The sequence below is a fragment of the Pogona vitticeps genome, chromosome 3, assembly GCF_051106095.1.
Source record: "Pogona vitticeps strain Pit_001003342236 chromosome 3, PviZW2.1, whole genome shotgun sequence".
Classification (NCBI taxonomy): domain Eukaryota; kingdom Metazoa; phylum Chordata; class Lepidosauria; order Squamata; family Agamidae; genus Pogona; species Pogona vitticeps.
Genome location: NC_135785.1, coordinates 218,081,930 through 218,103,915, shown reverse-complemented (window position 1 = coordinate 218,103,915; position 21,986 = coordinate 218,081,930). Strand labels below are relative to the sequence as shown.

At 38.6% G+C, this 21,986-nt stretch overlaps 1 protein-coding gene across 6 annotated transcripts in view; it reads right to left on the bottom strand.

Annotated features, from left to right (window-relative positions):
* The window catches only part of CADM2 (cell adhesion molecule 2), a 501,666-nt gene that overhangs the window by 82,240 nt on the left and 397,440 nt on the right, over positions 1–21,986 (bottom strand). For all 6 annotated transcript variants that reach the window (XM_072994016.2, XM_072994018.2, XM_072994017.2 and 3 more), the window contains one exon: positions 19,271–19,361. In XM_072994016.2, coding sequence (XP_072850117.1) covers positions 19,271–19,361 — 91 coding nt within the window. The remainder of the gene's footprint in view (positions 1–19,270; positions 19,362–21,986) is intronic.

The following is a 21,986-nucleotide window of genomic DNA, read 5'->3' as shown; positions in this document are numbered from 1 at the left end:
TATAAAGATAGTCTTCCAGTACACTTGAAAGCAAATGGAAGACTATCCAACAGTACAAATGTGACCTCTTAACATTACAACAATATGTTCAAGCACTTCTCTCTCTCTCTCTCTCTTTCTCTCTCTCTCTCTCTCACACACACACACACACACATTTTAAATGAAGTTTTAAATCACACAGAAGAGTATAAATCCCAGTTTCTCCTAGGAGATATACATATGTTTGTAAAATAACTATCACTGCAACTAGAAATAAATTCTAGAAAGAATCACTAAAATACTATACTGTACAGGATAGAAATTCCTCAAAAGAAAGAAATTGGGGAGAGGTATAATTAAGCTGTGGACGTGGTGGCACTGCGGGCTAAACCGCAGAAGCCTGTGCTGCAGGGTCAGAAGACCAAGCAGTCGTAAGATCGAATCCACGCGACGGAGTGAGCTCCCGTCGCTTGTTCCAGCTCCCGCCAACCTAGCGGTTCGAAAGCATGCAAATGCAAGTAGATCAATAGGGACCACTTCGGTGGGAAGGTAACAGCATTCCGTGTCTAAGTCGCACTGGCCATGTGACCACGGAAGATTGTCTTCAGACAAACGCTGGTTCTATGGCTTGGAAACGGGGATGAGCACCAACCCCTAGAGTCAAACACGACTGGACAAAAATTGTCAAGGGGAACCTTTACCTTTACCTTATAATTAAGCTGCAACAGCAGTACAAGATCACAGTGGCTCAAATTATGTTGCACAACATTATACCATTAAATGAGGGTGATGTCATCCTCATAGCATGGTTTAGGGGCAATAAAAAGCTTCCTAGAGCTTAGGGAGTGGTCCCTAAGCTTCCTAGAGCTTAGGGAGAGGTTCCTAGAGGAATCCCAGGTTTTTGGGATTCCTTTGCCCTAAAGCACCACTGGGAGTTATAGAACTGGAGGGGGAATGATTTACAGCTGGAAAATTGCTCCTGCTAGACTGGATGACAATGCTCTTGTCCTGTTCAACAATTCCCTTTAGTTCTGTTGCTGAAGTTGCATACTATAATGGGACAATAATTTCAGCAATTTGATTGACAACCTCATAGCCAACTGTCAGAAGAGATGGATGCTATGGAACTGGTTTGGCCATTTAGGCGTATGGTATGCAGTCCAGCTGACTGAAAAAAAAACATTTTAGATTTGGGCCATGATTTAATTGCATCAAACACAACACTGCTAGCATTCATAGGCATATTATTTCTATAATATTATTTGTGGTTGTTGTTTAGTCGTTAAGCCCTTTACGACTCTACGTAGCCCCATGGACAAGAGCATGACAGACCCTCCTGTCTTCCACTGCCTCCCGGAGTTGGATCAAATTCATGTTGGTAGTTTCAATGACACTGTCCAACTATCTTGTCCTCTGTCGTCCTCTTCTCCTCTTGCCCTCACACTTTCCAACATCAGAGTCTTTTCCAGGGAGTCTTCTCTTTTCATGAGATGGCCAAAGTATTGGAGCCTCAGCTTCAGGATGTGTCCTTCCAGTGAGCAATCAGGGTTGATTTCCTTCAGAATGGATAGGTTTGTTCTCCTTGCAGTCCAGGGGACTCTCAAGAGCCTCCTCCAGCACCACAATTCAAAAGCATCAATCCTTCAGCGGTCAGCTTTCTTTATGGTCCAGCTCTCACTTCCATACATCACTATAGGAAAACCATAGCTTTGACTATGTGGACTCTTGTCAGCAAGGTGATGTCTTTGCTTTTTAAGATGCTGTCTAGGTTTGTCATCACTTTCCTCTCAAGAAGCAGGCGTCCTTTAATTTTGTGGCTGCTTTCACCATCTGCAATGATCCTGGAGCCCAAGAAAGTAAAATCTGTCACTGTCTCCATATGTTTCCCTTCTATTTGCCAGCAGGTGATAGGACCAGTGGCCATGATTTTACTGTAGGTTTTTTTTTTGATGCTGAGCTTTGTGCTCTCCTCTTTCACCCTCATTAAGAGGTTCTTTAATTCCTCCTCACTTTCTGCCATCAGAGTAGTATCATCTGCATATCGGAGGTTGTTGATATTTCTTCTGGCAATCTAAATTCCGCCTTGGGATTCCTCAAGTTCAGCGTTTCACATGATGTATTCTGCATATAAGTTAAATAAGCAGGGAGACAATATACAACGTTGTCGTATTCCTTTCCCAATTTTGAATCAATCAGTTGTTCTATGTCCAGCTTTAACTGTTGCTTCCAGTCCCATATATAGATTTCTCAGGAGATAGATAAGGTTGTCAGGCACTTATCTAAGAACTTGACATATTTCGCTGTGGTCCACAAAGTCAAAGGCTTTTGCTTAGTCAATGAAGCAGAAGTAGATGTTTTTCTGGAACTCTCTGGCTTTCTAATAATAATAATTTCATAATCCAGCAGATGTTAGCACTTTGGTCTCTAGTTCCTCTGCCCCTACAAAATCTACCTTGTACTTCTGCGAGTTCTCGGTCCACATACTGCTGAAGCCTGCCTTGGAGGATTTTGAGCATAACCTTGCTAGCGTGTGAAATGAGTGCAATTGTACGGTAGTTGGAGCATTCTTTGGCACTGCCTTTCTTTGGGATTGGGATGTAGACTGGTCTTTTCCAATCCTCTGGCCACTGCCGAGTTTTCCAAACTTGCTGGCATATTGAGTGTATTAGCTTAACAGTGTCATCTTTTAAGATTTTAAATAGTTCCACTGTAGTGGATGTTGCATGTTGGATGCCTTCCGACCTGAGAGGCCCATCTTCCAGTGTCATATCTTTTAGCCTTTTGTTTCTGTCCATAGAGTTTTCTTGGCAGAGATACTGGAGTGTCTTGCCAGCTCCTGCTCCATGTAGATCGCGTTTAGTCAGAACTCTCCACTATGACCTGTCCGTCTTGGGTGGCCCTGCATGGCATAACCCATAGCTTCTCTGAATTTCTCAAGCTCCGTTGCCACAACAAGGCAGTGATCCATGATAATATTAATGCCCACATTAATTTAAAGCTGAACATCAGCATACACAGAATGCTGCTTTCAAAGGCTTGCTTGTCTTTGGAAAAGTCACAATTCTTGTTTTGAGTATGAACAGTCCCAGGTTCAACTCCTTAGGGCATTGGTTCATATCCTTGGGTAACCCAGGTGTTCCTGGACTGTAACTCCCAGAAACTCTGATCAGCAGAGCTAATGGTGAAGGTTTCTAAGAGTTTCAGCCCATGAACCTCTTGGTTACCTAAGGTTGGCAAACACTATCTTAAGAGAACTGAACTGAGATCTGTTTTCTTAGGAAAAGAAGGATCTTGGGCAAAGTAGGTTCATATTTAAGGGAAGCAGTTCACAGCAACTATAAGTTATAATTATTTATTATTTATTCATAATGAGCCACAGTAAACTGGACAATCATCTGCCTGAATGTTAGATGTCTTTGTATGTAGCAGATTTAAAGTTCAACCCTTAGAACTGTAACTCCTCAAATTCCCCATCCAGAAAGGCCAGTGGCCCTGCAGCTGGGAGATTCTGGTCCTTTATTACAAATAAGTAACTTTTCCATGTTTTGAAGTTTGGTATTATCTTCTGTTATTTCCTTTGCTTTTGAATTTTCCTTCTGAGCTTAGTTGCACATGGGTAAATAATGAGATGTTATAAAAACACCACAATCCTCCAATACTATCTCCTTTGAATATAGGGCTCCATCGCAGGTAAGAAAAGAACCTCAGTTATACCAGTTCCTTTCAACCCTCTCTTCTACTGATGTATCTTTTTCAGCATTCACCTGGGAGCATTTACATTGTTTAGAACTGTGCTGATTAATTTTCTTCTATTTGAATCATTATAGAAGGCTAGACTACTCTTTACTTTTGTACAGTATCATTTAATTTTCTCTGCTGTTTCTTGAGGCAAGCATGCTTCCTTGTCCCTTTTTTTTAAAATTACCAAACTGATATATTGATAGAGCAGTATGAGCTTTCACTCCTCACCCCTTTTCCTTTACTCCTTTACTCATTTGTTCCCTTTTCCTCATTTCCCTGAACATGTCTCCCTCTCAGTTCTTGGCTTTCATTTTTATTTTCCCCTTTGCACAGTGTCAGGAGGAGGAAGCAGGTTTTAAAAGACTTGCAAAGTATTGTGTAGAGCAGGGCTTTAAAAAGAGAGAGAGAAGACAGGTGTGACCGAGCCCAAAGTTCAGCCCTGTAAAGTCTGACATCTCATATGCTGCTTACCCCTTCTCTAAAATATGAAATAAAAAGGTTGCTACATTAAGTGGATTGAAAGAAGTCAAGATAGATCCAGACAATGAGGGAAAGTAGAAGCTAATGTAAAGAAAGAAAAAGAATGACTAGATTAAAGAAAATTGTAATAAAATCTTATAAATGGAATGGTGGAACCTAACATAGATCTTGAGAACTACTGGAGTAAAAAAAAGACATGGAATGATAAAGCAGCTGAAAATTATTGAATGAAGAAACATCCAGATCTAATTAAAGAACCTATTTAGAACAAAAGTGTGCAAACTGTAAAATCCAACTCTTACATCCCAACTGTATTTCATTAGCATTAACAACCAAGCTCTCAATTAATCTCACTAATTTGTAACAGTCATTCTGATGCAGCCACTTGAGTATTGTATTATCTAGTTACTGCTGATATTTGCATGTCTTTGGAATACATTTTTTTATTTATTGTACTTTTAAAATGAAGAGGTTTTCATCATCTACTATTTATCTGTTTCAAGAAGTTTTAAAAATCTCATGATTGGTACTCACTTTTGACTCAGATAAAGAAACATAGGCCAGTTTGATTAAACCAAATAACATCTTTATGCAATGCATCAGCTTATGTGCTCTCACAAATGTGGCTGAATTTAAATACCCTGCTAACCATCACTGCGGGTCAAATAAGCTCATCACATTAGCCCATTTCTAGCCATCTTGATATCAGGCAGGATGAGGCAATCAACTCACACAACAGATTTTGGTGCTATGAAACTGCAGTCAAATTTTAGTTTTAAATGTTTTATTATTTACTACTAATTTATTCTATCTATCGATCAATCAATCGATCGACAGATATTGATTTTTCTTTGAGTTTAAACTGGGACAGAGCCACATGAGGATTTTTCTGCTTTTAAATCAATAACAACTTGGTTGTTCTGGGGACCAAGGAACCTTCAAGGAGGATGGGGTAGAAACACTATTTACAGCTGCATTTGAAACAGCAAAACATATTGGACTTTTTCTGAACACGAATCAATGCCCAAGCCCTCAATATGTCCCTTATTGTATAGGACTGTATCTCATATAATCACACAGCCAGCTGTGAGACCATGCAAGTTACCGTCCAGCATGGGTGGAAGTCACAAGGTTGGAGAAAGCCGCCCTACATGCTTTAAGATGAATAATTTTCCCATCCATTCTTCTTTGTGTTTAAAGCAGACACTTTCCTAAACAAGAATGCTTCATTTATCAATATTAATTAAGAAGAAGCTTCACTAATCCTTAAAAGATAAATGCTAAAAAGCCAAGAATAGCAAATATCAGGCCAACAGCCCAGCACACCAGTTGAGTCAGGAAGGAGATAAAGCTGGGCTGAATGTCAGATCAAAAAGATAAATCAGTGACATGCTGAGTTCAAGCAAGGCGGTTATAGGCTAGGAGAGATGGAAATTAGCCAGCAGTCAAGGAATCAGAGCTGGAGTAGAGCCAAGAGCAGGTGTGAAGTTAGAATGACATAGATCTTGAGAACTACTGGAGTATATAAGTAAAAGGAACGTCAAGAGTCTAGACAACAAAAGCCAAGTACACAACAGCAGAGCAATGCCTTTCTTAGGATCAGCCAGAAGTTTACAAAATAGTTAGCAACTTTTTGAATTCTCTAGAAATCTTTGTTGGGCTGGATGCTAACTGAAGGGGGGGGAGAGAGTGAGATGCGACCTTTCACTTAGAGCCAAAAAAACATGTCTTTAAGATGGAACATAGGAAGGTGCTGAAGATTTAGGATGCAACTACATGAGCAATTTGCTCCACAGTTTGTGTTGGATGTGGCATGGTTACAACCAAAGCAAAAACTGATGACTATTCAAAGTACAGTAAAGCTAAGTACAGAACCCCAGTATTTTCATTGGGGAATCTTTTTATTCAGCCAGCAGGAGATTATTTATTTTGCTGCCATTCGGCTTGCATCACTTTTCTGCACTTTCTGGCATGTATTATTGCCTATCCTGATGCAAAGAGGTGGTTGTGAGGTTGGAGAATGCTATTAAAGCACTTTCCCTCCGTTGAGCACCTACTGTCTCCTATACTGGGGTCTCCTATCCAAACTATTTTTCATTCCTTTTTTTATGCTTGTCAAAGGCAGTGCTGTATTAGAAAACTGCTATGTCGCTTTGGAAAAAAAATAATTAAAAAAAAGGACACAAGGAAGAGGCGGAAATGGCCAATCTCAACAAATATGGCTCTTTTCCTCACAATATTTTCCTCTTAACATTTTTCTCCTTCTCTGCATGTGTTTGTGGGTGTATAAGTATGCACACACACAACATCTTAATCTTTGAGGCAAAAAAGAAAAAAGAAAAATGGGACGTAGAGCAGAAAAAGCTGCAGCACTAATCAGGTTTTCATCATCCCCATAGCAAAATGTTATTTAAGGATCAAAGTCAGAGGGGTGATTCACCCTATTCTCTGTTAGGCAGATTATGATTATAGTTTCCATTTGTCAATGCAAATAACAAAAAGGATGCCTCCTTCATGAGTGAGGGAAGGAGCAAGCACCAGCTAGAATTGGAAGGTGATCCCAATGAGGCAAGCCTAGAAAGTACAGCAATTTCATAAGCGCTAACCAGCAGGGATTCAGTTTGCAAAACTTTGTTGCAAACTAGGTTTTCCCTGCAATGTAGTCTCATCCTTAACTGAATAAATGTGTACAAGGTGTTACAGTGGTTTTGGATTATGCCCTGCAAAGCTGGGACAGAGGAACAGAAACAAGAGATGAGTTCCTAGTTTTGGAAAAAAAATAACATCTGGTACTCGCTTGGATTTGTTTCTTCATAAATTAATGGTGGAATAGTGGTGATGTAGCCCCTTTCTGTAAACTGAAATTCTGCACAATGACCTTGCAGACCAACCCTGGACAAATTATGTTAAAATGTTTGTGTATGCAGTGGAAGAGCCTGTTGAATGCTGAGGAAAAGGTTAGTCAGTCCTTCTTAAAGTACCTCTGGATTGCAGTCAGAACAGAAAAAAAAATATAGCTTCAGACAAAAGGCACAAAGTTATTTTTACACACCTCCATCCAGAAGAAACCAAATTTATTTGGAATGCTAATGAAGCTTGCAAGAGGTTTGAACATATGTAGAGGAGGTCCCGGATGCCTATTGGAAAGGTGTTTTAGACACCATTGCTTAGAACCTCCTAATTGTAGATACATGCTTGAGACTCATTCTTCTTTCCCAGAGCTATCCAGATCAAAACAAAACCAGTGTGATTCTCTTACCCTTTCACTTCCCACTAATACTACATTGCATGTTGGGGACCAACTATTTCTGGTTATGAAACTAACTAAAGACATGGAACTGCTGTCAGGATATTTCTGCACACTTTATAAATGTGTAGATACTGCAGATGTATATAACAAGGAATATGATGAAGGAAAGTTGATACCCTTTTAGCTATAACTTTATATCTTTCTAAGTCTTTGCTTTCAAACCTTCAGTGTTTGCTTTTTCTTAATTTTGCAGACCACTCTCCAAAGATATTTTTCCCAGGAAACATATATCTTTAACAATGCTGCCCCTTTTAAGAACTGAAAGGCTGTAATTATTTTTTATGATTAGAATTAAATTGTGGGAGATTTAAAAACACAAAAGGAATTATAATTATATTAGGAGCTAAAAGCAATTGGCTTAATTATTTTCAGTTCCTAACAAACTTGTTGCCATTAACCCATGTTCATATTAATCTCAGCAGTTAGCCAACCATTTTCTATTGTGTATCATAAGTTCTTCTGACTACACTTGTCATGGGATGCCTCCCCCATCTCCCTAAAAGACGAATTTTGATGAGAAGCTTCCAAGATTTGCAGCTGGCATTACCAAAAGAGAAAGAAGATATTTCAACAAGTTTGTTGCTATGTCACAGTCATCACAGTTCTTTGAAATGTGGTTCTTTGAAATGTGGTGCTGGAGTAACCCTTTTTTAAGATAACCTGGACTGCCATAAAGACAAAGTGGGTCCTAGATTAAATCAAGCCTGAATTATCTCTGGAGACAAGAATGATGAAATTGAGGTTGTCATATTTTGGGCACATCATGAGAAGGCAAAGTGCTCTGGAAAAGACAATAATGCTAGGAAAAAATGGAAGCAGCAGGAAAGGAGAAAGACCAAGTATATGTATTGATTCCAACAAGGAAGCCACAGCTTGAATCTTCAACAGCTGAGCAAGGCTGTTGAAGCTAGGACATTTTGGAGATTTCTCATTCATAGGTTCACCATAAATCAAGATGCAATTTGACTTGATACATTGTTACACCAGCATAAAATGGAGGAAGGAAGCTGTCCAGTTGCAGCCTAAGCAAAAGGGAGCCTGATAATGAATGAAGATCCATTACTCCAAAAATTTCCTGTTGCAGCAGGTGAGTACCATATTTTTCCATCTGTAAGACACTACTTTTTCTTAAAATCATTACCCTAAAAATTGAGGGTGTCTTTTACATGGAAGTAAGCTGAGACAGCTGAGAAGAGAACAAAATGGCACATACCTTGCCTCTGTAAACAGACTTCCTTCAGCCACAAGGCTGTTTCCTACAGTCAGGAGACTTAGCTTCTTCCAATCAGGACCCCCATGGAACTGATGTCAGCTGACCCTGAACAAGCCAATTGGAACACACCTCCTTGGAAGTGGAGCATGTAGGCTCAAGATTCAACAGTGACAAAATGTCCAATGTTCTGAGCTCAGAGGTTGAATCCTCAAAGCTACGTTTTCTTAATTTGGGGGTTAGAAAATGGGGGGCATCTTACAAATGGGGTGTGGTATAAACAGAAAAATATGGTATGTTGTTATGTGCTGTCAAATCACCTCTGATTTATGGCGACCCTATGAATGAGCACTCTCCAATGAAAGCAAAGGAGCACCTAAGTTCTTTCATAAGCACATTCCCGTTAACCTTTCCACAGCAAGCAAATTTGCTATCCAAATCTCTCTTGACAATTTAATTGATAAGTCTGCCAAAATGAAAACAAAGAAATCATTCAATAATAGGCTGCCACCTTAATTATTCAATGACTCATTAATTATTGTAATAAAAGACTTTTTATTTGAAATATGCAAACATTTGATAATTTATGCTTTTAGTTTTAGCGACGATAAATAATGTTTATAGATACTGTGATATCCAGCTTCCTGAGATTGGAAATTATTCATTTTTTTATTCCATTAAATTAGAATTTGCCTAAATATAATAATGAAACACCATGTATTAAACAACAAAATATTAAATTATAAAATGTGTGTAATAGGTTGATATTGTATAGTAATGTTGGTATATTTATGTTGATATACATGTGCTTTTGATAGAATTTTGGAGAAGAGGCAGCAGAAGCCTATTATAGTAAAAACATTTCTGTTTTTTGTTTGTTTGTTTGTTTTGCAACCTCACATACTGCTTCTAGTAGGTGTAGATGTATTTCTGGGCTGGAGGGACTGTCAGTCTATCCAGCACTAACAATAGCTCCTTCCCTGCCTCTGAATTTAAAGAGAACCATGCCTCTGTGCTAGTACCTCCCCCCCCTTTTGTCAGAATCAGGCAGTCTGTTGGCAGCAGTGAGTCTGTTGAGGGCTGTTGCTGAAAGCAATTGACCATGTTTGTTCCTTTGCTGTATGATATATTCAACTGTAAGTAAAGAAACATGTTTTCTTCCTTCTGATACTAATGTCTCAAAGAGAAATATTCTCAGGGAGAATTATTATAAATGCCAGTTGTTGAATAAAAAGGAGCCTGCTGAACTGTGGAACTTGAAGCTAATTCTGCTTTGGGAATCCCTACACTTCTACTGCTCAGCTAGAGGAATTAAACCAAAACAGGACAACATAGTAGGTACAGTTCTATCTTTGAGAGATGAGTAAGTGTATGACTTTGAAATTATTTTTATTTATCACATCCAATAATTCCCTAGGTAGAATAATTCCCCACCTCCTATAATCCTCCAGGTAGAATTCAGGGACTGCTAGCCCACAGACACCCACTCACATATACAGTACTTGTATTTCACTCATTGTGGAACAGAGCCTATCTTCCAAGCTGTTTGGGGATGACGTCTTGTACAAAAAAACAAACTGCTCCACTGCTTCCTGGGATTCCTAGGTCTTTGTGGGAAGGGTAGTCTTCCTGCCCACTAGGCTGTATAGAGGGTACCACAAACACCAGTAATCACTGAAGCAGTTTCTTTTTTTCTTGTATAGCACATCGGCCTGACACAATATCCAGCAATCTGCTTTATAACAGGTTGCTGCTGTTTTGATGTTTAATGCAAAAGATATCATTTTTAACCAGAAGGGCTGGTAATAACAAACTCAAGTTATGGCAAAAATAATATTACAAACATGTTTATTTTGCTTCCATCATATAAAAGGCTGAATGCCTAAAATATCTCTTACATTTTCTAATATCAACTGTTACCCTCCCACGCACACACACACATATTATCACTTTACATTTTTTAAAAAAAGATAAGTTCTTGGGTGTAGCAATGGACTTGTTTTCAATGTGTAATTTATAAATGGACTCTAATGCTTTGACCTGTTTCTTCCCATGACATTCTTTAGAACATCATGCTCTCTCTTGCTTTATTGGGAAAAAGGGTTCTGAATTTGAAAATGAAGTAGTTAATCTCCATGTGATGAAACTGCAGACAGTTAAAATTGCGGACAAAACAAAGGTTTTGCTGTCCAAGGAGGAAAATGAATATTCCATCTCTCTTCAAAGCACCTAGTATTTAATTGTATTAAATTAATAGTATGATTTATGGTGAGCCTTTCCAGGGTTTCCTAAGTATTAAGTGCTCAGCAGTGGTTAACTATTCCCTTCTTCTGGAGGACTGTGCAGCCTGTTCAAGGCCACAAAGGTTGGCTCTTTTTCACAGTGGGAAATCAAATGCCAAACCTCTGGCTCTGCAGCCAGATACCAAACCACTGAGCTAGAACTTAATACCACAAAAAACCTTAGAGCAGTGGTCCCCAACCGTTTTTGCTCCGTGGACCAGATGGGAAAAGCAGGACAACCCCTGTGCTTGTGCGAATGCACGAACAAGCTCTCTCTCTTGCACGGACACATGCACTCTTGTGTGAATGTGCAAATGGCGGTGTGGTGCTTGCACAGGCATGCTGGAGCACGCACGGGGTGAATGGGGGTGAGTGCATCCGGGGGTGGGTCAGGAGGTTTGTCTCGGCGGCCCAGGCCAACTCAGGCCATGGACCAGCACCGGGCCAAGGACCAGGGGTTGGGGACCTCTGCCTTAGAGTACATGAGATGGGTAAATATCATCATCATCATCATCATCCTGTGCTGTCCTGTCAGTTGAATATACAACAACAAATAAAATACTGTAACTAAAAAACTGCTGTCCTTCCATGACACCACAAACTGCACAACAGTTGGGTCAACCCAATTCACCAAAAATTAACGAAGAGTCAGAACAAAGCCAAATTAAGGTTGCACACATTTTACAAGGTGCTCTAACGAATACAAGCATTTAAAACAGTTTCTGACTCTTTGTTAATTTTTGGCGAATTTTTTCTCCCCCATTGGAATGCATTGAACCCGATTTTGACAGCTGTCAAAATTGGGTTCAATGCATTCCAATAGGGAGAAAAAAATTCACCAAAAATTAACGAAGAGTCAGAACAAAGCCAAATTAAGTTTGCACACATTTTAGAAGGTGCACTAACGATTTCTAGCATTTAAAAGAGTTTTTGAACATTTTAAGACTTTTAAAATTGCAAAAATGGACATTGTTAAGCGAAACAGGGGACCCAAAATGCATTCGCTATGTGAAGCGTGGTCCCGAAATCGCTAAGCGAAAATTGCCCATAGGAAACATCATTAAACGATGTGGAAAATTCTTTAAAAAAACCATTGCTAAGCGAATATATTGTTAAACGAGGCAATCGCTAAGCGAGACACCACTGTATTTGTTATTTTCTTGTGTGTCTCCATTTCCGAGGGTTGGTTTCACATTCAACCCTGGAGCCCACTTTTACCAAAGCTGTTATACAAAGCTGTTAATTTGCTTACCCAGACTTTCTTTGTTTCCCACTTCCCATCTTCATCATAGCATACATGAGAATTGTTGTATTTTAGTAAATAAAAAATTCTCTTTTAAAATCTTCCAGTGTTTCTGTACAGAAGTTCTGTGTAACTGATGCTTTTAGGAGCTTTCTGCGCATGTATCCCAGCCTATCTCAATGCTTTGCTTACTGAAAATACTTAATACACCTCTACCCTTTGCCTAAGCATGTGTTTATCAGGTGTTGATTTTTTCTGTTTTTACTTATACTTGAAGCTGATTTTGAATCTCTCAATTTTACTTTTTTAAAAAAAACATCCTTCTCTTTAATATGTTATGTTTCTCAGGCAGTCTGGGGTGTGTGGGAGATTTATACACTGCTGAACATAACAGATCCATATGGATAAAAACTACAGCCCTTAGTCTCTTTTCACACATTTCCCTGATCCAGCTGTTTTTAATTGAGCCTCTTAGGATTCACCCGCCCCCACCCATAAAAATGTCCTCGTCCAGCCCAGCCGTATCTTGCTATCATTCATTTCATTTGTCCTACCAATATCAAAACTATAGATTCATGTCATAGCTTAAAGGCTAGGAAATTTCATTTGGTATAAGTTTCTGCAGGTTGTAACTCATTTAATATTTAACATAGGTTTACCTGACAACCCCCAGGTAAATTTCTATTGCCTAGAAATCCTAATAATAGTACAATTTGCTTGTACTTTTATTTTTAATACAAATAAAATTTAAAAATAATAAAAATTGGCCTGTTTTAGCTTGCAGTTGTTAATATGTTTTCTCAAAGCACATAGTCACTAGGAACCTATGTTACCTAATAACAGCTTGGAACTTGAGTACCCAGCTTGCTGGGGGGGGGGCAATGTGTAGCCTGTATAATTAAAAATTGTAAACCGCCTGGAGAGTGCTTGTAGCGCTATGGGGCGGTATATAAGTCCAATAAATAAATAAAATAAACTGACAATATTATGTCCCATATTCAGGATAGGTGCTAAGATCGTCAAGTAATTTCTGTATTAACTTTAATTGTCTGATATACAGAGCAAGACTCTTTGAAACAATAAGTGTTTTCTTGGGCAAACTTCACTTTTTCCCCCTCCTTAAAGAAAACAGAGTAGCTTTCCTGTAACAGGTCTAGGAGTGTGATCGTCAGTAGCATTCATAAGGAGGCCCAAGAAGGAAGCTTCCAGGAAGGATCATGCACCAAGTGGCCAGATGTACAATCCTAGAAACACTTAAAGGTAAAGGTTACCCTTGACATTTAGTCCAGTCGTGTGCAACTCTAGGGTGCGGTGCTCATCCCCGTCTCCAAGCTGTAGAGCCAGCGTTTGTCCGTAGACAGTTTCCATGGTTACATGGCCAGCGCAACTAGATATGGAACGCCATTACCTTCCCACCATGGTGGTAGCTAATTATCTACTCGCATTTACATGCTTTCAAACTGCTAGGTTGGCAGGAGGTGGGACAAGCGATGGGAGCTCACTCCGTTGTGTGGATTTGATTTTACGACTGCTGGTCTTCTGACCTTGCACCACAGAGGCTTCGGCGGTTTAACCTGCAGTGCCACCACATCCCTAAGAATAGGGTTGCCAGATGTCTAATGTCCTCCGTCAGGCAGGCAAAGATAAAATGTCAGGCTTTTATATATTTTATGTTATAATTTTGGATGGGAGGGGGAGAGGTGGAAGGACCCCCTTCCCCCTGGCTTTCCCCTCCCCCACCTGCCTGCCCACTCCCGGTATTTTGAAAAAAAGCCTCCATTGAATTTATTTTTATTTTTTAACATGACTGTTTCTTGGTCGGTTCACTAAAAAATATTTATTGGCAGCTATTGTAATAAAATTGTATTGATTGTGGGTTTAATCTGGAATGATTCAAATGAAACATTCAATATGTCCTCCTTTGTCCTCCTTTTTGTTTGTCTATGTCCTCCTTTGTCCTCCTTTTTGTCTTTCTATGTCCTCCTTTTAGTACCCATGTATCTGGCAACCCTACCTAAGAAACACACAGCCATCACCAAAGACCTGCCCTGATTCAACCTGCCACACAAATGCTCTAAACTGAGGGTATTCTCTAAGCTTCAAATGCCTTCTTTTTTAAATGGAAGAATAGATGTTGTTGCAAGTTGTGTTCAGAACACAAACAGAAGGCAAGGCTGATACAGTAAATATTCTCTCTCTTTGGTTTGGTTAATTTCTGTTGTTAAAAAAAACAGTATCACACTGCATGCTGCATTCACTGTTGCAGTGAAATCTGGTATGTATCAACATCACTGGACCTCAGCGTTGCAGGATCTCTCCTTTGTTTTCTCTCCCTCTCCCTCTCCCCCTCCCCCTCCCCCCCAAAATCCAGTAATTCTCCTCCTCCTCCTTATTTTTGGGAGGGGGGAATATCTGATAAAATAGCAGGTATCTTGAACCTATAAAAGAGGAGGTTCAGTATCAGAGTATATTCAAAATGCAGGACTATAAATGATACATTACTTGAGAGACTATTCACACAGTCAAGACACATGGATAGAACATTTGAAGACAGAGATATTAGAAGATGCCTCCAGCCTACTATGTCAGTTGTCATGGAAAGATATTTCACGGAAAGCTATTATGAAAGTGTGTCAGTCGAGACTCAGCTTCTCTGTGCATATAATTTATAATGGATTAAAAAGCAAACCACATACCCCTGGATGGTACAGTCTGGAAAGGATTTAATTCTATATGAACAGAATGAACTTTAATGAAAGAACTGCATGCAAGATCTTTTAAAATGCTACAGTGTATGAAGACAGAAGATCAAGGATAATTTCCACACTGAGGCAGAACAAGGCCTATGATATTCAGCAGCCATACTTGACAGGTCTGCAAAATGCTGAATCATGCAGTCTGGGATGATGCAATGTCCATACTGATTGGATGTATGTAAATGTGCATGTGTATAACTGTGTGGACATGTGGAGAAGATGTAGTATCTCTTCTAATTAATGTCATGCTGCTGGTACCTTGGTGCTGTAGGAAGTTATCTTTGTCTCTGTCATTCATCTGGACTGCCTGGACTGGGGCAAAAACTCTGCTAACTTACACCAACATATATATTTAATTACCACCACACATACTGACTAGCTAAAAGCTTTTTTGGAAAATCAGAATTTCTATACTTGTTTTGATAGTTATCTAGTTTTCGGTATTTAGCACACTGAGTACTTCAGAATGTATTATTTATTATGGATTGCAGAGAGTTGTGCTAACCCAAAAATTCAAGTGAGTTATTTTAATGAATCATTGTGTTTACTCTGATGTATCTCTCTGAACAGATTGTAGAAGGATAAGCACAGATGGAGTATGGAGAAGTGGTAGTATTATTCAAGCAAATATGTAGCTATACATGATGTGATGCATGTTCTGCATATCAACATTTTAAATAATTTTACCTATAAAGGTAACAATATCTGTATCACAAATGTACACCATATATTCAACATAAAGAAAAAAATTGCCTCTGAAAAACATAATACTGATGATATTTCCAGTTTTGTGTAGACTCTGTTTCTGATTATTGGCTCTGAAACATTAGTGGAAAGGCATTCAATTTTAAAATATATATTTCCAGAGCATTTAAATTAAGCAGGTTAACAGGAGAATCTAAGAAGACAAGTCTTTCTGAGTGACTTTTTATCGCCTAATACAAGTAATCATGCTTGGGCCTTAAAAAGACAAAGGAAGAGACAAACTATCTTTTTTGATCTGTCAAATAACTATTAGTCATCCCTGCTCCTAAATACAACTCAGGGAGAGCAAATTCTTGCTCTTGTCTGACACCTGTCAAACATAAGTCCTATCTAGCCGTGGGTTCTGCGTACAATGACATGAAAACTAAAAAAAAGTGTGTCACCCACTACAGAGTGAAAGAAAGGAGATTTTAAAATCTTTCTGAGAAAGTATTCCTACAGTTTTACAGGGCTCGAGGGAACTTTACTATGTCAATTTTGTGCTGGAACATTTTCTTTTTAATTGTTACAGGTGTTAGTTGATTTCGGCCATAATCCTATTGAGATTTTAGTGTAGAATAAATAAAATTGTGTATGTTGGGCTGGCAAATTGTAAGGTGCCTCTCATGTGCTCCTGGTTGCATGTCAGTCACACAACCAAAAATGGGACCAGCACATTAATTAGCTGTAACCTTTAGCTGCAGTTTCTCTTATACAAGCATAAGTCCGCAGTATTATTGTTTTGTGTCCATTAGTGAGAAAAATACAATGGTGGCAAATTTTCTCAAGCTCCTGTTATTATTCTCTCCATGAATAATGTATTGAATAAGATGAGATAAAATTCTACAAGTCTGTCTCCTTGATTTTCTCTTGAGATCATTTGACTGTATAAACTATATTCCTAGATTTACAAACATACGCAACAATATTTAGTAGGTGTGTTTTTATTTTTTCAGAATAATAAGCCTATGCAAAACATAGATTTACAGGGATAATGACATGAGCCACTGGTGATGCGATGAATATCTAACTATTTTTATTTATGTTAATTCAGTTTTTAAAACCATAGAATAGCTGAAGTTTTTTTGGGCAGTTACAAGGCAAAATGATAAAATACAAAATAACAACAAAACAGTAATAAGTGAGATAAAATCAAATAAGATATAATAAAATAATTTTATGGCATGGATAAATCAAGTAAAAGTCCCCTCATGTATTTTTAATTGCTTACAACTGAGGAATAAAGGCTTCATCCTCAACAAAGTGAGTCTTCATAAGATAGAAGAGTATTCATGAGAGGGGCTAATGGGAGCTTTATGTTAGCTGCAAGGTATTAGGGGTCTTGTAGCTTCCCTGCCCACTGTACTCCATATAGGGTGCCTGTCAGGAAAGTCCCAGACTCCTAATGTCTTTCAGCTCCCACAGAGCTTAGTCCACTAACCTACTTTCTCCATTTTCACAAGGAGTCAATTTGTCCAATAAGAAGGCTTTATTCCTCAGTTGCAAAAAGAAGTTAAAAATATCTTTGAGGCCCCCAGAATTGTGGTTGGGAAATTCCTGCAGACTACTAAAGGCTGCAATCAAAATATATAAAAGTCCCATAAAGGTAAAAGTAAAGGTTCCCCTTGACAATTTTTGTCCAGTCGTGTTCGATTCTAGGGGGCGGTGCTCATCCCCGTTTCCAAGCCATAGAGCCAGCGTTTTGTCCGAAGACAATCTTCAGTGGTCACATGGCCAGTGCGACTTAGACACGGAATGCTGTTACCTTCCCACCAAGGTGGTCCCTATTGATCTACTTGCATTTGCATGCTTTTGAACCACTAGGTTGGCAGGAGCTGGGACAAGCGACGGGCGCTCACTTCGTCGCATGGATTCGATCTTACGACTGCTTGGTCTTCTGACACTGCAGCACAGGCTTCTGTGGTTTAGCCCACAGCGCCACCACGTCCCTAAAAGTCCCATACAAGTAGGTAAATCTGACAAGAGACAATCCTTAGATGACTTGGCCGGAAGCAATAGCCTACCGTAGCCAAGTGGTTTGTCTTCTCAGAAAGGTAGTTAAAAAAATTACTTAGAGGCTTACATTAATATTTGTGGGTGCTCCTAGGTCCAGCATTGTCCCTAGAGGTCCAAGTAGCCTCTCTGACATGGAGCTCTGATTAACATAATGTGTTATATAAAGTGCTATTCCGGAGACATTGATTGTTTCATAAGAAGGCAACAAGGAGATTAATTGTGACTACAGATCCAAAACATATCATGCCAGTTCTACTAGGAAGTACTGACTTCCAGCTTATTTCTGAAGATATCAAAATAGTGAGGCTTACATTTTTTTAAAAAACAAGATGGGAAAATATTTTAAAACTTTTACACACAGCCTCCTTTGGCTTGTATCTCAATTTCTCCCTTCCTTGACCATTTCAACAATTAACAGCCCTTTTATTTTATTTTCCTTTTTTTATTACAAACTCTAGCTTCCAAATCTATGTGATCTCTTTGTAAGTACATCAGGACAGCAGCCCACTACCTAGCCTACAACCCTAAATATGCATGCGCGATCCTGTGCCAATGGTATAGAGGCTGGTTTCTGTTCTGCCCTGATAAAAGCTTTTCCATCAGTAAAACAGAGTGCAGAAGGGAGCACTGAGCGATCTGTAGCACTAGAGCTAAATTCCACCTGCCGTTCATAGTCTGGAAGGAAGAACCAATTTCATAAACATGGGGAAGCAGCTTCTATAAACACATACATGTATTTTATGCAATCACAATAGTGTATTGTTTCTTGGTTTGGCTGAGGGCTCCTATACAAATGCTCTAGATAAAAGATAAGCGCATGAAAAAGTAGATCTGTTGAAGACATTTTATGTAATAGGAGGGGGAAAGCATTTCAATTATCTTTGTGAATGGCAGGTTCTATGTTATAATCTGAATATATTTCCAAGGTCAGCTTAAGGTTTATTTATGAAGGAATAAGTAAACAAATTCCTCATAAATCTTTAACATATATAGCACCACTCTCTTAATGCTATTTTTAAATGTGAGATAGCTGAAAAGACAATTTGCATATGTCATTAAATTTCCTGTTACCATGTAAATGACAACCAGAGCAGGCAGAGAGTTCAACATTTTATTGGGGGGGGGGGAGAGAATGTGTTAGTTTTACGTTCCCCCCCCCCATCAAACGTGAGGCTTTGCTTTGAGAATATGTAGCCATCATCAGTCTGATGATACCAATAGCAAATAAACCTGCCATCCTTTCAGGCTGAAATAGCTTACTTTAAAAAAAATGCACAGCAGGAATCCTTTCCCAAAACTAAAATAAATGACAAAGTACAATGCCAGTCTTCCCTAGGCACTTAATGAAGCCATGCTTCAAGGGTTTTTCAGTACCAGAGATCACTTTACACCCCAGAACAAGAGAAAGGAAAGGAAAGGAAAGGAAAAAGTAGACCTTTTCAGACAGAGGCTGCAATCAAAGGCGAATGCAGAAAATATCAAAAATATATTGTGTGTTAAATCACTTACAGTGGTTTTCCTTTGGATTCACAAATCAAAGTTATAGAGTGTCCTTCTTCTGGCCACAACACGGAAGGTATAATTTTAACTGAAGGAATATCTGAAAGAAATAATATTTACTAAATTAAATTAAATTTGTCCTATGAAAATCATCAAAGCGAAGTTTGATTTTACTTATAAACATGTTTTAGTATTTGAATAATTAAACCTTGGTATTTGCCAACCCTGAGGCCTGATTATAATATGAGTTTGTGTAGTGGTTCATTGGAGGACAGCTAGTTTCTGCCTGATTTGCGGTTGGTGAGCTGGTGCTCTTTCTGTAAAGCATAACAGTGAGCAGCAGAATCACTAGGGCTATCTCTGTGTTGCCATGCTGCTCAGTAGCTAGCACTGCTTGGTACAGAGGAGACCACCAACTTTTGCTGGTTGTTGTTGCTCACTCAACAGCCACGAGCCTACATAGTGCTGATCTACAGCTGGATCACCAATGCCAAATAAGACATGGAGCGGAGTCCACAAAGAGGGAAAATCTCTCTATATCACTAGAAGTGCATGGCTCTATCATATTAGCGTTTAAAATACTGAAAATGAAATATAAACTTTAAAAACCAAACTATCATCTGAAAACAAAGAACAAACTCTATGCAACCCTTTTAGTATAGACAGATATCAGTGGTATAAGGAAAAGAAGAATACATTAAAAATACATTTAAATAAGCATATTTAGTTCCATAGCAATTTGAAAACATAACAGAATGCCTTCAGTAGATTTTTAGTTAAAAACAAACAAAAACACCACTTGTTGACAGGGGATATGGGTTTAGGAACACAATAGAACTTCTCTCCCAAGTCTCAAGATTGCTTTATGACTGATTTAGTTTTTTAAGTTAGCAAGATTTTTTTTAATGGAAACATTGGGGTGAGGGGATAACTATATTGAAGTATATGCGGCCTGGATAGCTCATTCATTTGGGGATCTGGCTGCACAGTTCCAGAGGATCCATAGAAAAAGGGAATGATAAGCCACTTCTGAATACCTGATACCTAGAAAACCCTGAAAAGTATGCATCAATTGTATGGCATGGACTGGTATTTTTAAAAATTATTATGATGATGATGATTAAAAAACTCCAGACACAGTCAAAATTATAAAAACATGGACTGGTATTATAGAATAGATACATGTTTTAATAAAAAAAAGTTGTTGTTGTTGTTGTTGTTGTTGTTGTTGTTGTTGTTGTTGTTGTTGTTGTTGTTAAATTGCTGATCAAAAGTTTTGGAACAACTCCAGATGCTGAAAATAGTATCGGGAGGAGGACAACCTAATCATGCTTCTATATTATTTTAATGTGCCTTAATGTGTGGCACTTTGCAATTTTTGTACTTTCTGTTCTTTTCCAGTTGCTTGTTGAGAGCTCCAACTTCTATAAGGTATGTTTCTTTAAGGTATGATTAGTTGCTAATCCAAAAGTATATCTAGTTTATTAAAAATCAACTATTTTATTCACAATAACTTGCTTGTTCCACTGTAGTATGGTGGTTTCATTTTCTAAAACTGGAGGTGACTGGAATTTATATTATGGAGTAAATTTGAGTAATCTGTAGCATTTATTCAACTTCTGAAAAATAATCTTTAGTTACGCCTGTACATATAATCCCTTGATATTAGCTCTGAGCATCAGCTATGATATGATGAGTCATTTATTTGAATATGTGATAGACACTAAATATATCACTTACACCTTACTTAGTAATTATTTTCTGATAGCATCTAACGCAGATAACCTGATCTTGGATTCTCTATGTGAACCTCTTTGTTTTGGCCCGAAGACAGCTCAATTTAAGGTATAGGGCTGATTTGTTACCCATCGACATTATCATCCAGGAGATAACTGGATTGTTGCCCATGGAATGGTTTCTCAGGCCATGCATCCTTGCACCACGGGACTTGACCTAATGTAGGATGGTTCTCACTAGCAAGTTTTCGTCGTTTAGTCATTCAGTCGTGTCCGACTCTTTGTGACCCCATGGACCAGAGCACATCAGGCCCTCCTGTCTTCCACTTCCTCCCGGAGTTGTGTCAAATTCATATCGGTTGCTTTGATGACACTGTCCAACCATCTCATCCTCTGCCGTCCCCTTCTCCTCTTGCCTTCACACTTTCCTAACATCAAGATCTTCTCCAAAGATTCTTGTCTTCTCAGTTTTAGTAAGGTTTAAAAAGGGATTTCACTCTTCCTTTTTACCATTCTTTTGCCACCCTCTCCATCACCCTTTTTACCACCTTTATTGCCATTTGTTTTAATTCCCCTATTTGTTATATATTACTTTATCTTTATTGTGTTTTTAATATTATGCCCCTATATTGCTGTTAGCCACTCAGAGTGGCCTGGTTGCCAGATGGTGCAGGATATAAATTTAAATAATAAGTAAATAAAACTGTTAATCCTTTATCTTTTTTTTCCCTACTATCATCTGATGATGTGGAACAATGCTTCCCAGTTTCAAAGTTTGACTATTTGACCCATATAGAATCTGCAATTCCAAAAGAATACGTTAATACCAAGATTGCCCAGGTATTAATAGTACATGTTATAGTTTTTGTTATTTTGTTAAGTCATTTCTGACTTATAGCAAGCCTTTCCAGGGTTATCTGAGTAAAGAGTACTCAAAAGTGGTTTACTGAGGGGTAAATGTGGTTTTCTGAGAGTACTCTGTGACAATG